This window comes from Truncatella angustata, assembly GCF_020726525.1.
Source record: "Truncatella angustata strain MPI-SDFR-AT-0073 chromosome Unknown BKA67scaffold_1, whole genome shotgun sequence".
NCBI classification, from domain to species: Eukaryota; Fungi; Ascomycota; class Sordariomycetes; order Amphisphaeriales; family Sporocadaceae; genus Truncatella; species Truncatella angustata.
The window spans coordinates 2894706-2910419 of NW_025763381.1; the positions used below are offsets into that span (position 1 = coordinate 2894706).

The window sequence follows — 15714 nt, forward strand, 5'->3', positions numbered from 1 at the left end:
TTCAAAGCGGATAATGCTCAAGTAAAGATTGGTGGTTTTGGCTCGATCAAGAGCTCAACCTTCAGAGCTCATTAACACGCGCTTGGAGATTGGCCTTAAGAGCGACCTGGAATCTCGCATCATGTCGCCTTAATAAGCCCATTTGGCAGGCAATTGCCGTCGGCAACTTTGGCGCTAGATGTTTGCTGGATGGCCTTTCAAAAGCTATGGCTGCACGTGTTTGCACCAGATCCCTGGTCCGCTCACATACAAGACCAGTCTTGCCTCATCAGGCTCTGGCGAGATTTCTGATAAATGTCGCTCTCAAACTGCGCGAGTGCTGGTCACAATTCTAAAGTAATATAGTTACAGCGAACTATGCGACAATGACGATGGCACGGATCTAACCAACGAAATTCGGACATGGCTTTTACGGGTTCCTCCGTCACCGCATGAACGGTGTGTGTCGAAGAAATACTGAACATGTTGATTCTTCCGAGGTTCTTCGGCGCAAGCTCGGTCAGAGTCGACGCAAGTATCGGGGCAAGAATGGCAAACCCGTACGATAAGGGAGCCGAATCAAGTAGCGGGGCGCCTTGGTGCAATTCGATCTGGATGCCAATGTCCAAAGAGGAAAGGCGGGAATACGACCCTGAACCGCTTGGGTTCGCGATGCGTGATGACGTTGTCACTTACGAGCGAGAAAAAAAGTCGTGGGAATGTCATTTTCCGCCATAGTGGTGGAAGCAAAAGTCTATTATCGTTCGGCAGACTCGGAAGTACGTTCGTCGTAGCGCCGAAACAATGTCACCTTTGAGTTGTAGCCGATTAAGGGATAGGCTAGACGCCCGGTAAGAGGAGAGCAACAAAAATAAAAACAAAACACAATTCGTCAGACAATGGCTTTAATACAATGTTGTGCTGTGCTAAAAATCATACAACGGGTGAGGAGGGCTGGACGGTTTGACAGCGAGGGGGCCTCCTTGATCCACCGTTCAAAACGGGGTTAAAAGGTACCCTGATCCTAGACGACCTTTTCCGACTAGGGCAACAAACTGAGTTGTGTCCATCATATCAAAGCCGGAGGTAATCAAGACGACGCGTCGGAAATAAACCTAATGTAATGTACCAATAGAATTACCCATGCAAATAATGGGTCGTGAAATTTATGGAATTGCTAAGAACGGTGCGGGTAGTCAAGATGAGAGATATTGTGGTGAGTAGATGTTCTTTCCCAGGAAGCATTTGCAGTTTGCACAGATGCAAGAAAAGCAATGAGGTGTTCGCAAAGCAATTATGTAAGACTGCCCCCAGCAAAGCTTGAACGGTAGCCATGTGGTAAGTGGATCTGCGAGGCTTTTGAAGGTCCCTGCTCGGACGTGTTTGAGGGTGTACAGATCCATTCACTAGAACACTGATCGAAAAAAAGGAATTTTGTGAAGCTCTGCCCGCAGCCCGCAGGTTACACAAGCTAGGGCTCCCAAGCTGGAAGGCTAACAGCCTCACCTCAGGAACATCAAGTCAACAAGTCGACCAATGCTGCCTCTATACAAACGACGTGCTCATATCCACTTCAGTAAATGGGCAGGCGGAGTTGTCTTCGACGGGCGCCACTGGCACCCGCTGGCTTGGTTACAGTTTTAGGACTTTTTAGGAAGATAGAGCACGCCGCTACTGATGTTATCAAATGGGCAGGTAGCGTATGTATAGTTATACAGGACATACTTTCAAGATCTCCTCATCAGCTTGGTGATGAAGAGCCTCTTCTCCTTAGGACCCACGAACTATCACCGTTGGTGGATGACCCGGGGTTTGTCTCCATACGTGCAAGTGATGCTACCGCAGTATTGATATCAATGATACGCTGTTGATGCGAGTGTAATTTATGGCCCCCAATGTTCGTCCCATCTATGCAAAGGAATGGGGGCAACGACTTCGGCGCCTGTCGAGTTCTTAAACCATGTCAGCATTAGGGAATTCGAAATAACCCGGTTTCTAAGTTGCTGATAGGAATATACACAAATTGTTGAACGGAGCAGAAATCGATACTACTAAGCGATGCATCGCTTCTCAATATGACAAGCATACCGCCACCTGGCGAGAGAACAAAGCAAAATAATGCAACAACAAAAATATATGCACATGTTCAAAACTCATGGTCGGATTTTGACCGAAGTTTTTTGCAGCAGTCAGTGCTTTGCATAGGGATGCTACGATAGCTGTTTTAGCGTAGTTTCGCTTGACTCGTGGGTCTCTTCCGTAACGCACGACATCCAGCCATCGTCAATCATTGCCGCCCGATTATCTTTCTTGTGGCGCTGCCAAGTCAAGGCATCATCACCATATGGCAGCGTAGCGCATGCCTCTTCATGAGATGTTAACGGATTTGTGACATATCCGTAAGCTGCAGTAAATGGAGAACGACACAATTGTTCTGAGCATCTCGCTGCTGATGGTTTCTATTGTCCAGGTGTTAAAATATCGCTATAATTTCAGCTCGTAAGCCGCGTAACGAGGCCGAGAAAACTCCAGACTACGCTGGTTTGCTAGTGTCTTCAGATTTTCTCTTTCTTGAGAAAGTACCGATACATCTCGACCGCTCAACTAAAAGCTACACACCAGCACACCAACCCGGTTCGCGTCAGGGTACGACCACTTGAGTTTAGCCCAACCATGGATGTGTCATGTCAGTTCATTATGGATATCTTGGCGATACCAGAGCTGGTCTAGCCGTTTATAGAACTAGAATCTCTTGACCCACCTTCTCTTCCTTCCAATAATAACAAATAATTGAGGTTATACTGCTTCCACACCACGATCAGTTCAGGAATGCTAATATTTACTTGGGGGGATCTCATTCGCCATGTAGTACGCTGTGTACTTTTCTACATGCCGTGGCACTCATCTTGATTTCCATGATGACCTCTTTGCTTGCCGGCAGGTGAGGTTTCAAGTGTCATCACGATCTGGCTCATTAATTCGAAAGCTTCGACACACCGCCATGTTAACATGACATGGAGATTAAAGGGGTGCAATGCAACCTCAATTAGACCCCTAACTGGCTTCTACGTAGTCTTACGCAAACATCTCAGGTCTTTGCACATTCTACAATAGGCCTCTAAATATCTTCAGCGATAGTACATGTAGTTATCCATTTCCGAGTACTGTTATACTCCGTGCGCTTGCAGTGTTATCGACCCACTTGAACGAAATCAACTGTATAACATCTCTTCGTAAAGTGCTCCACACTGATAGTTCATGAGGCTACACAGTAGATGTGCTGTATGATGTGCGCAGCTTCCAGCGCTGTCAGCTGCACAAAACTTCAATGATCGTTGAGTAACACATGAACCAAAATGATTTATCTGCACGCCTATACATCCCTGCCCACACAGTGAGGAGCGGCACGAAGGAGTTGAAAGTCTCAGTGAGGCAATCGAACATGCGCAATGCACCCTACTCCCTCGATTTTCATCATCGAACCGGTTGCGCACGATATAATGCTGAACAGCACCACCGTGACGGGTACGCGCAAGCAATAGCAAAACTCTTTTCTGAACGATTATCATCCTTGCCACAAGCCTGTCAATCATCGAACGAGCGCCAATGTCACCTAATGTGACTAGCCAGCCACGAAGATTCCACTCATGGGTCGAAGCCAGTAGGCATGCACGGAAATCTTTGTGATAGGTATTGAAAGATACGAATGGGTTAGTAAAATCTGTTGCTGGTATGTAGCGCATAGCCAGCCGACAGCCGATACGCAAACATGTACGTAGTGCTGAGAACATCACTCGGAGAAATGACTGTACACACACTTTAATTGGTTCGTCATTTCGATGCAATTTGATACAACCACATGATCTTCAAGGTCTTCTAAATCTCGTCTCGTTACCGCGATGATACCAAAGTCCACGCACCTATATTTCATACCCGTTTGATCAATGCTTTCAACTCTGCGCATCGTAAGCATCACGCTATCCAAGTCTAGCATTACAAGGTGAACATCCCAACCATTTGATGGTGCAGGAATGGCGCTCCAATCCAGTCCGTCCGTCAACCGCGGTAGTGGCTTTAAGTACGGCACCAGGAGCCGACGCTGCCACTCAAAATAGATCAAGCCTGCCAGCTATTCAATTAATAAAAGGCGATGAAAGACATTGGGCTTTCCGGAGTGTTGGCATGTCAGGCAAAGGAACCGAAGCCAAAATACGGATTGTAAGGTTCAATATTGACTTGCGTGCATGTACAAGTGACTCGAGCATAAAACCTTGGTACGTAAGTATGATTATCTTGTAACTTTCTACCTACTGTCATAATTAGCAAGGGACATTTAATCAGTCATTCAAGTAGTTAGTCGTAATGGCAAATCTCTCCCAAGCGCTCAAGGAGTCTACCCCAGCATGGTAAGTAAGATCAGTAGTCCCTGTTCCTACATAGTATTCATCCTACTATGTATGGTTAACGATCAGAGTATTTCTTTTCGCTCCTGTGTTGGTAGACACTATCTGGCTTATCATTCCGCTGTTGGACACGACACAATACGACACGACACAACACAACACGGTCGTGATCGCTGCCCATGATTATGCATCCGAGTGTGATAGAGTAGGTACCTAGTGTGAGATCCCTGGGAAAATTTCGGGCGTCTGCTTCCAAAGCTCGACTCGCCTTCTTTTCTCTTCTCTCTTCCTCGCTCCAATCTCCCCTTAACATCTGTTCTTCTCATCCCACTTTATCACATATAGGCCCGATCTTTCAAACATAGCCGTTTCATTGCGAGGGAAGGACCCTTGAAAAGCGCGGGAAGAAAGCCACAGCTATTGAGACGCGTGACGTACGTACCTATTTTCATTGTGGAACAAGACCTATCCATTTATGTGCAGGCTGGTGGATATCCATCTGCTGATGGGCTCCATTTGGCGTTGAGATGCTCCTTCTATTCAATGTTCCTCGACCGTTCTGCACATTAGGACCCCCAGAGGCCTGTCCTGTCCACCCCTTCCACCAGTCCCCACTTGTCATTTTGCCTCAATCTCATTTTGTACATTTGCGCAAGCTGCTAAAATGCATGTTGCATAACTTCACAGCTCCTCATCATCTTTGCTTAACTCTGCATTGGCGCTAAAAAAGAACAAAAAAGAAAAAGGCCGCACCGCAGGCACAGACTTGCAGAACCCTGCCGGAGAACGGAAGTCGATCCACTTGGCCAAATAAACGGTTCTTGACGGCACTCACTCGAGTCGTGGCCCACCCACCTGCACAAAGTTTCGATACTTGCTAGGACGCACTTGAGGGCCGCTTTGTACCTAAACCTTGGCTTACTTTCTCTGGCGTGTGTGTCTGTCTCTCACTCTCGCTCTCTCTGGGCGAGCAACCAAGAAAAACTAAAGACGAAAAATTCTTGGGCGAAACAAAAACCTGACTGGACCCAAGGAAAACTCCGGCCAAACAACCGAGCAAGTTTAAAATTTTCACTCGCTCTCTCCCATTCTCTTTCTCAATTCTGACCTGTCTGTCCGAAAAGAGGCAAGACACACTGCCAGCGGGAAAAATAAAAAGAGTCAGCACCGCTTTTCCAAGGGGATCCATCTTCTCCACTTTACAAACAACTCCTTCCTGTCCACCTTTCGGACCCCATCAGAAGAGCGACGAGTCCCAATCGTCCCAGTCCCAGTCCAGTCCCCGTTCCCGGATCAAGCCTCACATCTCTCGTCTGCTGGCTACTGATTCTGCATCCTTTTTCTACCCAGCCCACTTCCCATTATAGACCGGGTATTGGAGCCTCACCAACTACTCTCATCCACCAGCTCCATTTCGTCCCCAATTCTTACCCCAAAAACATCAATACCATCCCCTCATCGCCTAAGAATTTTTTGAAACTATCGCGAGCTTTGCATCCGTACCACCAACCCAAACTTTCGCGAACCCAAAAAAAGCATCTATCCAAGCACTGGCGGCAGCTCAAACCTCTTCACGTCAGGTAATAGTGGAGGATTTTTCTGTTTCTGGACTTTTACTCCTTTGCTACCGGACCTCGGGATAAAACTGCCCCGTGTCGTGTCGTGTTGCGTCGACGGCATCAAAGCTTCCCAAAACAGTCGCGTCTTGTTACCCTCGACGCGCCCCTCGCATTTTATCGCCCACAAGCGATCGTGCATCTGACAACGATACCCTGATTCTTCGTCCAGGTTTTGTCGAAGCTATCAATTGGGTTCTTCTTGTATTACGTTACCCCGTCGTACAGAATTCAAATCTGTCGACTCTCCGTCCTTTGAGCTTCGGCAACCACGGCTTCATCCAAGTTCCACGTTTTCCTGGGTTATGGACGGCTCGCACTATTCCTCTAATGTCATAGGCACATCAGGACCTAGCTATCATCCGTCGCCAGCAGCTATATCGCCTCATCAACTCCAGCAGAACGGTCATCTTCCGCCGCATACTCTGCCCCCACTACAACCACAGAATCCCGCCATGCAGTCCCTCTATGGCAGCCACCCTCACACTCCGGGCACTCGTACGCCCGGAACCTCAAACCCTCCCACCCCTACCAACAACATGAGCAGCTACCCACCGCCGCCCCAGAATAACAATCGCGGCGGCTACCAGCAAATGATGCCCAATCCGTACCCGCAGCCTCATCAGGGCTACGGTACATCGGCCTCCATGATGCCGCAGTCGTCCGTTGCTCAATCCCACCCGCAGCCCATCGCGCCTGCGCCGGCCAGCCGTCCTCCGGTTCTTCGGCCCATGCCCGCTGGTGGTGTCATGCCCCAGTCCGGCCTGTCGTCGCCTTATGGACAGAGCCCTCTCATGCCTCACCAGCAGTCTATTCTACAAGAAGCGGAGCAGCCGACTCATGTTGTTGGCTCTCAGGGACGTCGTGGTATTCTTCCAAGCGCTCCCGGCAGGCCCGCTGCGCCGACGGGACCTGGCTCTGCGAAAAGCACGGTCATTCCGCAGAAGGATGCCGACGGCAAGTTCCCATGCCCTCATTGCACCAAGACCTATCTTCATGCAAAGCATCTGAAGCGTCATCTTCTGCGCCGTAAGTTGGAACCTCACCTGCTATTTTTAGAGCTAACATACTGACACTTGTGCGCCAGACACCGGTGACCGCCCTTACATGTGCGTCCTTTGCCGGGATACATTCTCTCGTAGTGACATCCTTAAGCGCCACTTCCAGAAGTGCTCCATCCGACGAGGAAACCCCACCGGAGCGAGTCACTTGTCCCACCCCTCCGCTCACGTTAAGAAGCACCAAGCTGCTCAGGCCAAGGCCGCGGCAGAAGGCGAGCTGAACCAGATGAACGGCATGAATAACATGCAGGGCGAGAACGTCGTCCACCCTTTCGGAATGGTTCCAATGGGCCCTGATGGCATGGCCAACATGAACAATGACCAGAGTCATTTGTCGCGATCCAGCAGCGTTAGCCGCATGGATGACAACCGCGACCGCCGCAGCATGACTGGTGGCCCCGGCTCCGTCTACGGCAGTGGAGACGTTCAGAACTCCATGGGTTCTAACATCAACCCTCAGTTGGCCAACTACAGCTTGCCTCAAAACCAGAATGGTATGCAGATGTTTGCAGGATCAAACTCAAACCAACAGAACCTTGATTGGTCCATGTTCCAGGCTGGTGCGCAAGAGTCCTACGCAAATTCATTTCAACCTCCTAATCTTGGACAGACGCAGGTCGGAACGAAAACAGAACATCATAACCTAGATGCCGAGAGAGCCGCCGTGAACGATATGAACGACCGATCGCTTTTCTTTGCCAACTGGGATACAACATCCACGATTCGTGACCCATACCAACAAATCTCGAACAAGATCCACGGCTTCTTCCACCCGCCTGGAACCACCGTCACTTCCCAGACGGCCGGTATAACTAGTTTCTATTCGCCCTCGAACATCAAGGACTTCCTTGACAAATATAGCCATTATCATTGTCACTTTTCTTTCTTACATATCCCGACCTTCCGCATTATGAACGCTTACACCGGCCTTCTCGCTAGCATGTGCTGTATTGGAGCTTGCTACTCGGATCACGCATCCCCTAACCAAGTCCGCGAGGTGATGAATTTCTTGAAGGTTGCGCTTGAGCGAGATTCCAACCTGTTTTCTGGTAGCGCTAATGGCGACTCTAAAGCTGCTAATACCCTCTCCTCGGACGACGAGCAGAGGAGGATGGAGAAGCTGCAGGCTCTCGTTCTCATGTCGCAACTCTTGGTTTGGAATGGTACGCCTTTCCAACGAGAGAGTGCCAGGCGGCTTTTCCCGCAGGTTGCCGACATGGCGCGTAGGAACGGGCTTCTGCAGGTTTCTACATCGCCACAACTTTATAGCGTTCTCCACCAAAGGGATCTTTCTCTCCAGAACATAAACCCTAACACCTTCGATTGGAATTCATGGACCCGCCAAGAGGGGCGTATCCGTTTGATGTACATGATTTACCTGTCTGACGTAGCATACGGCCTTTACTTCAATCTGGACGCTCAATTCCACGGTTCAGAGATGAAGATACCGCTGCCAGCGGACGACGCGGCTTGGGAAGCATTAAATGCTACCGAGTGCGCTGAAGCCCTTCATCTGTATGGATCTGATGCTGCTAAAGCTCGTAATCCTGATGGGTCTCAGAGAAGCAAGCAACCAGAACTTAGTCTAGCGATGGGCGCTTTGCTCAATGAGTCATATCAGATCCACCCTGGAAGCACAAACCTGTACGGAAAGTTCTTACTTATCCACGCCATACTTGCCGAAATTCGTCGGGCACAGTTGGAGGGTGCCTCCGCCAACATCAGTCGGTCGGCAACTCCACTTTCACAAAATGACTGGGTGTACAAGTCAGAGGGAGGCAACGGATCCGTGAGTGCCACTAATAGTGGGCGAGCGACTCCAGTGCCTGGTCAATCATGTCAACTGCCACCGCATGTGTACAAGTCCTTTACCATCGCCTTGGACAAATTCAAGCAAAACTGGGACATGGACATGGCAATACAGTTTCCACCTTCTGTTCTCAATTCTAGGCGGTATGGGTTTTCGAGGGATGCTATTCACTTTTACTATCTGGCCAGATGGTTATTGAAACAAACTGATTCCAACGACTTGCGTTCACCGGCGGATCATCGGTTCGCACGGGTTATTCAACTTCTCAAGAATGTCAAGACATGGGTTTTAGAGGATGGTGCTAAGAGGGGTGAAGAGCTTGGTTCTGTGGGCGAGATCGATAACGCATTTGGAATGACCGACCTGACACTCAACATGGCGGATTTGTTCAAACCTCTGCCTCAGGTCGTCAACTCCCCCCACATGTGTGCTATCAAAACCGACATTTAAGCATCGTGTTGTTTTTCATTGTTCATAGCGGCACTTACATTGCATCGGCGGCGTTGAGTCTCTGTTTTTTCGTTGCGCTTCGTTTCATATCTCTCAAAAGTTGCGATTCCCCTCGTTGCATCGGAAGGCATGACGGTGGCATTGTGATCTGCATTTTCCGGGGTTGGTTGTGGATGTTTTTAGATCGGCTCATGGTTTTCTTGCTTTTTGTTTGGTTTTTTTTTCTTTATTCGTTTCTGCATTAGACCGAAACATAGACATAGGCGAAGAACGCGGTCACGGTGGCCTCTAGAGAAGTATGGTTATGACAATTCAGGACCAGGCCCGCACTGGCAGTAGGACAAACTTTGTGCTTAATTGGTCGATAAATTGTACTTGGTGGTTGGCTTGAGGCTCCGGTTTCCAGTGTGCAGTGGGCTATTGTTGTGGACTTCAGATTTGACTAGTTCAAATGTAAAGCAATGTTTCCCTAAGAAGCTCGGTTTTGATTATTGTGACTTGAAAGCCAGTGTGCCTGTCGTTGTTCTCCGTTTCTATGACCTATGGCGATCAGACTGCAAAGAACACAAATTGTATGTATCTGCTATGCACGAACTCCCGGCCCTGCTTGGGTCATTTTGCAGCCAACTTGCCATCAGGCATGGGCAAAGTATGTCACATTATCTACAAAAGGTGAGGGTATTGGATACAAACTACGCTCGCAATACGCCAGGGACTAGATTGAAGTGATGGGATGGAGTTAATAGCAAGGTATCGTAGTGTTCATTTCGTCAGGTTGCCCTCATGGAATAAGTCACTCCACAGTTTGGTACCATTCCCAGTCCCTTTTCCCACATTTAAATGGGCAATTTCAAGTTTTCTCAAGACGACGGATAGCTATAGTCATTGCGACCAAAAATCTTACCATGCCACAGCTAAAGAGTCGCACGTCAGACCTACACAATCCGTGTAACCTAATAGAAAAGTACAATGGTGCATCGACCTGACGCTAGAGGGTCGGTAATAACACATGAACTATCCCTCAACGATCTGTAAGAAGTACCAATCAGATAACTCGGGACTTAACACAATAAATGAGCTTACCAACTTGCGTCTAAACAAATGACTTCTAATTTAATTTCATGGCGTCCATCTAATTATTACAAAGAAGTATTTTATTCCTTTTTATTTTATTCTTCTTCCTCCCCCTCCAACCCCCCCTTTGAGAAATTGCATGATAGCAATACCATCAAGAACATTCATCTAAGGTGGACGGATATAGCAGGAACGTCTGCGAGTTCACCACCTAGAAGCCGGCCTGCTTCAATGCCAAACAGTTACTGCAATTATCCTCATGGTGCTCTTCATTGTCAACCGAAATAGCACGGGTTGAATGCTGCCATATGACACACAGCAGTAATAACGGAAAGTAGACACTAGGACGTCTTGCTGTACGAAACCTCCGTCTGAACACGAACGGAAATGTCTGGATTGGTGTCCTAGTTATGTCAGTTATGCAACGAAGCATCGTATTGAAGTTGTTGTAGTAATACCATCTTACATGAAACCACCTGTGAGGAGCAGTACACGACGAGCGATGAGAGATAACCGCCGATGCTTTGATTTGACTACTCACCCTTTAAACCCTCTCTCTCACACCACTGAGTCAATCATTATTTATATCGGGAATCCCGTGATATATGCTGGAAGCTGGTTTATTGCTACAGCTATGATAAAATAACAACGCCCCAAATTCCCTCTTTAAAAGCGACAGCAGGTGAACAACGACGTAGTCCTCGCTATGCCAAACCGTCGCTGTACTATACATAACGTCCGTATAGATCAAAATGCATTAAGTGACTCCAATGCTTGAATGTGGTCATGTTTGCCCGCATTCTGTAGTCGTCCGCGATATGACTGAAGAGAATAGGGTCGTACAATAATGGTGACATGCACTCACTGGTCTCTTGCTAATTACCAGGACGCGAAATGTGGCACATACACGAGCTTCAGCGACTTACAATGGCTGCATCAATTGTGCGCGGTCATGGCAGCACCGCCACGGTGGACTCCTTCGAAAAGGTGAATGACCATGCAGCACGCTGGTTTGAGCGATGGTAGAGGAAACATACATTGAAAAAGACCTTGGTCACAACAGCGCTGAAACGTCTGGCCCCCGCCCTAGTACAGCAGTTTGGGGAAATCTGAAGGTTTAGAAGTGTCCAGGTTGTCTATAAAAGCAAATCTAAGGGTTGTACCAATAATATAGGCACACTGGGCAGGAAAAATTATGATTGGGCCTCATCCCTTGGAATACCATAAGGCGTTTGTTTTATGCGTGCCACAATACTGCAGCACAGGACCATGCACTTGATAGTCATTTGTGATTATTATTGGTTCTGGAGCCAACAAATAATTCATCACATCTACTTTCGTCCGATTCGACATGTCCTGTAGATACAATAGCCACTAGGAAAGGAACCTCGAGACATTTGTACCGCTTACAACCTGAGAGAGACCCTGACCTTCATGGCTATAATCTGAGTAATAGAGTTGCTCACATGATCCGATGAGTGAGACGTTGTTATGGGCCAAGAGTCTTACACACCACACCGCCTTCCGTGCTGGGGACCAGGCTCTGGTGTCGCATTGGACGAGTATGGTTGCACGGCTCACCGATCTTTGCCCTTCTCCACCGTGACAATCCTTGGGGCCAGGTGGCTCAATGCAGCCTTATCCTCCTCAGTAGCCTTGAGGCCGAACCTTTCCTCTGCGCGGTCAGATAGTTGCAGGCCAATGAAGCCCCAAGCGAGAATGCCAACTCCTACACCAAGGCGCGTGCGCGGTGACAGATTCCGGTAAGATCTGGCAAACGATTAAGATGTGTTTGCTCCTAGACAGATGATCTGGAGTAGGTAGAAAGGAACACGTACTGCAGCAACGACATGTGTACGGCGACCATACAAACTCTCATTCAAGTGGGTTCGATCGATGTGTCGACACGTGGCTCGCGGCTGAGGGTTCGAATGAACCTGAACCGTCGACGCGGGGATGGGAGAATGGGAAGAGCCGACGTTGGATCTCCTTTACAGCTTCCGCTCTGTAGAGAACCAAACTGTCGGTGTGATGGGATGCTCCAAACGTGGATCGGGCGTGTTGTGACCTTGTCGGGTTCCTGGACACAAATGTCTACCAATTGCATCTAATTTCACTGAATCCCAACAGTTGCATGTAGGTTTTTCTCGAAGCAGTCTAAACTCGGGTTCCACACGGGTCAATGGCGTGGCACGACGGGCGGACTGGCGGGATGAGCTTCTGGCGGCTTTTTAGGGGGAGTCTGGGAGTGTTCTTTCTCTGGACCTCGAACCTCTTGGCGCCACCCGCCTCACTACAGTATGTACGTACGGATCCGTACATACACAAGTTACATACGTAGTAGTGCCTAGTCTAGGTCAGATAGTTTAGGTGCTTCCGTGCAGCTTGGTAACATTACTGGAAAAGTATCCATATGCAGGTACTAGAAAAGCAGCACCCTAAGTGACATGCACTGAAAATGCACTGCACTGGGTTGCAGGCCTTGCCACGTCGAAAGGAAAGCCCCGTATTATCCCATCCCCCTAGGCCTCCACTGGCTGTCATCTGCCTGCTGCGTGCACAGAACCTTACCTACTCTTACACCGCTTGACCGCTCTCTTGGTTCGACTGCAGATTGGATATCTAATTCTACGGGGCTCATCTTCTCGAGCAAAGCAAAAACCTAAACCCTGCTGGCGTTCAGAGAAACCCATCGGAACCCAGCCCAGGTGCATGCATGTCTCACTCTCACCGATACTTGGCTACGTGAATTTGGCTTTTGCTCGGGCAGCCCAGAGGCTCGTTGCAGAACTGGAGAGGCATCCATGCATCGTCCGCCGTCGCCGCTTACTCGTTCAAATAAGTATCGACTAAGCCCGCCACTTTGCCTCCAGTTGCCTGAGCTGACTGAAGCCATCACGTAAAGTCGACTCGTTGAGGAGGTTGCCATATGATAAGGAGGTCTCATTGGGTTTCATTCTTTCGGGACCTTCACTTTTAATTCTTTGACTGGATCATCTGCCTTACTTTAAACACACCTCCCGCGGACAGGTTCCACCAGGGAGGTCCATCCCGCCTTTTGCATACCCCGATTAGCCTCAGCCGTGTGCGACCTTCATGGACACATTACCAGTCGAGCTCGTGCGGCTCATATTTGGCTTCTGTGATCGGCAATCCGCCAGAAATCTTCGGGAGGTCAACCAGACTTTGTCAAATGTCGGATATGAGTATATACTGGCACCGAGGTTTACCGTCCTCGGACACAGGAACGATATTAGCCGACTGCATAACATTGCTCACCACGCCCAACTGAGAGCCAGTGTTGAGTCCGTGGTCATTAACCTCTCTGATGTCGACGATTATGACGCGAGACATGCCGCATGGTTGCAACACTTTGTCCAACTTCCGGAAGAACGGTCACTAACCCTGAGTAGTGCCTGGAATGAATATCCCAAGATAGCCGCAAGCCGGAAGACCCTGGCTCAGTTCCACTCGAGGGGCGACGAGCTACGAGAAGCCTTCGCATCACTGCCAAACTTGACAGAAGTCATGGTTACTTTCACTGAATGTCCCGTCGACAACGAGGTTCTACGTGACGTATATGGCGTCCCCAGTTGTCGAAGGATGGACCGCACCATGGCATATAACAATCTGAACACGATTGTTGCTGCATTACATGGCTTGTCACTGTCCTCGCTATCGATCGATTGGTTTCCTCTTGAGATACTCAAGACACCTCAAAGCCGAAAGCACTGGTTCACACATTCTCAATCGCTCAGAAACCTCTCTCGCCTGGATCTAACCTTGGACCCGTCTGGCCTGCAAGGGCCCGCTTCAGCTATGAAAGCTGTGAACGGACTCGGATACATCTTGCAGCAGCCGAAGATGCTGCACAGCCTAAAGCTTGCATTCCACCCGTATTCGAGCCCAAACTCCAGATTCGCTTTATCATTCTGGGAGCTGTTCAACGGATTTGTGTATCCGGAGTTGGCTGAGCTAACTCTGGTAGGCATATCCTGCGAGGAAGGAGATCTGCAAAATTTCATCATACAGCACCGGTCGAGTTTACGTCGGCTGCGCCTGGGCGGTCGTGGATTAGCAAAGCCCTACCAAGCTTCGCTCGGCGGTGTGCATCTCCGTGAAGGCACATTTAGATCATTCTTTATGGGACTTCGAGCCAAACATGTCAATATCGAGCGCTTACACCTTGAGGGTATCTTCGAATGCGAGGGCTACAACGAAACGTACAACTTCTATCCACTCACGAACGAGGAGTGGGAGGATGTGCCGCGCCCAAGCTGGGCTCATTCATCTCGTCAGACTATTAGCTGTTTTCCTTTCGAGCAATTTCTTACCTCTGGAGGCCCCTATCCGGGCACCACATTCGGACAACAGAACAATTGATGGCACTATACAGTATTATAATGATATCATTTAGACAGTCGAGGCACACGCCGCAACGAACACTTCCTCGGAACATCTGCCAGCATCATCGGAGCAAATTTTGGGGCGTTTAATGAACTTTTCAAAGTCATCGGGGTCGGTAATCCGGCAAACACGATACCAAATCCATATACCAAGCGAAATGTCATATGTCATTGCGAATCTTTTTCTTGGAAATTGTACTCTAGTGCGTGGAGAGTAGGGAAATGCACGTTGTGCTGCAGTGTGCATAAACCTGGGTTATTGGACCACAAGCAAGTGGGCAGATTTCGTCACATGGCATGAACTTGGTTTCCCCCCGGCAAAAACAGGATTGATGTTTGTGTTACCATCAGAAAATTAGGATTTATAGGACCACAGACTGCTCAGTTCATGACTCTATTCATATGAAAACATTAAACACATTTAGACACTTTAGTCACATTGCTGTACGCGGAATCAACCAAACAGTCAACTCAGCACTCTTCTAAAATGGAAGCTTGGCAATCAGTTCTCGTGTCGCTTGCGATAGTCTGCATCATCATCGCTAGCAGCTACGTCGCATATGAACAGGGCATGTTCGACCCGCTCATTGAGAAGCTGGGGTACGTGGGATTTCCTGCTTGTCTAAGCAGTCCCGTAGACTAACTCTTTCACAGTGTCATGGTGTTCAAAGCCAAAGCTGAAGCCGAGGCGCAGAAGTACCGGGCCCAGGGCGAGGATTTTGCAGGATGTAAGCACCAAGTTTCTTGGATGTGTACGAGCAGAGTGAAAGCTGATAAAATATCCCTTCAACAGCCCAGCTTAAAGGCAACAAGCAAGCTCAAGACGTCGTTTCGGGCATTGGTTCGATTGGAGGCTTGAAGAAGGAGCTGTGAAACGAAGAACAGGAGTACAGTAACCTATGTTAGGAACCGGGC

At 48.8% G+C, this 15714-nt stretch overlaps 5 protein-coding genes across 5 annotated transcripts; 4 read left to right on the forward strand and 1 right to left on the reverse strand.

Moving 5' to 3' along the window:
- Positions 1–4161: 4161 nt before the first annotated feature.
- Positions 4162–5196, forward strand: BKA67DRAFT_529898 (uncharacterized protein; the record flags this gene model as incomplete). Its single annotated transcript, XM_046099150.1, has 6 exons — positions 4162–4257; positions 4303–4331; positions 4361–4385; positions 4420–4587; positions 4728–4816; positions 5070–5196. The coding sequence occupies 6 exons, from the start codon at positions 4162–4164 to the stop codon at positions 5194–5196; spliced, it is 534 nt and encodes a 177-aa protein (XP_045963891.1).
- A 1107-nt stretch (positions 5197–6303) lies between these two features.
- BKA67DRAFT_509125 (fungal-specific transcription factor domain-containing protein) lies at positions 6304–9319 on the forward strand (the record flags this gene model as incomplete). The annotated part of the gene is made up of 2 exons (XM_046097218.1): positions 6304–7027; positions 7086–9319. 2 exons carry the CDS (start codon positions 6304–6306, stop codon positions 9317–9319), a joined length of 2958 nt encoding a protein of 985 aa, XP_045963892.1.
- Positions 9320–11097: 1778 nt separating this feature from the next.
- BKA67DRAFT_529900 (uncharacterized protein) lies at positions 11098–12245 on the reverse strand (the record flags this gene model as incomplete). The annotated part of the gene is made up of 5 exons (XM_046099151.1): positions 11098–11118; positions 11431–11529; positions 11804–11831; positions 11975–12163; positions 12232–12245. The coding sequence occupies 5 exons, from the start codon at positions 12243–12245 to the stop codon at positions 11098–11100; spliced, it is 351 nt and encodes a 116-aa protein (XP_045963893.1).
- Positions 12246–13489: 1244 nt separating this feature from the next.
- BKA67DRAFT_652979 (uncharacterized protein) lies at positions 13490–14776 on the forward strand (the record flags this gene model as incomplete). The annotated part of the gene is made up of 1 exon (XM_046106268.1): positions 13490–14776. The coding sequence occupies one exon, from the start codon at positions 13490–13492 to the stop codon at positions 14774–14776; it is 1287 nt and encodes a 428-aa protein (XP_045963894.1).
- A 510-nt stretch (positions 14777–15286) lies between these two features.
- BKA67DRAFT_652980 (uncharacterized protein) lies at positions 15287–15672 on the forward strand (the record flags this gene model as incomplete). The annotated part of the gene is made up of 3 exons (XM_046106269.1): positions 15287–15399; positions 15454–15527; positions 15593–15672. The coding sequence occupies 3 exons, from the start codon at positions 15287–15289 to the stop codon at positions 15670–15672; spliced, it is 267 nt and encodes an 88-aa protein (XP_045963895.1).
- Between the last annotated feature and the right edge of the window lie 42 nt (positions 15673–15714).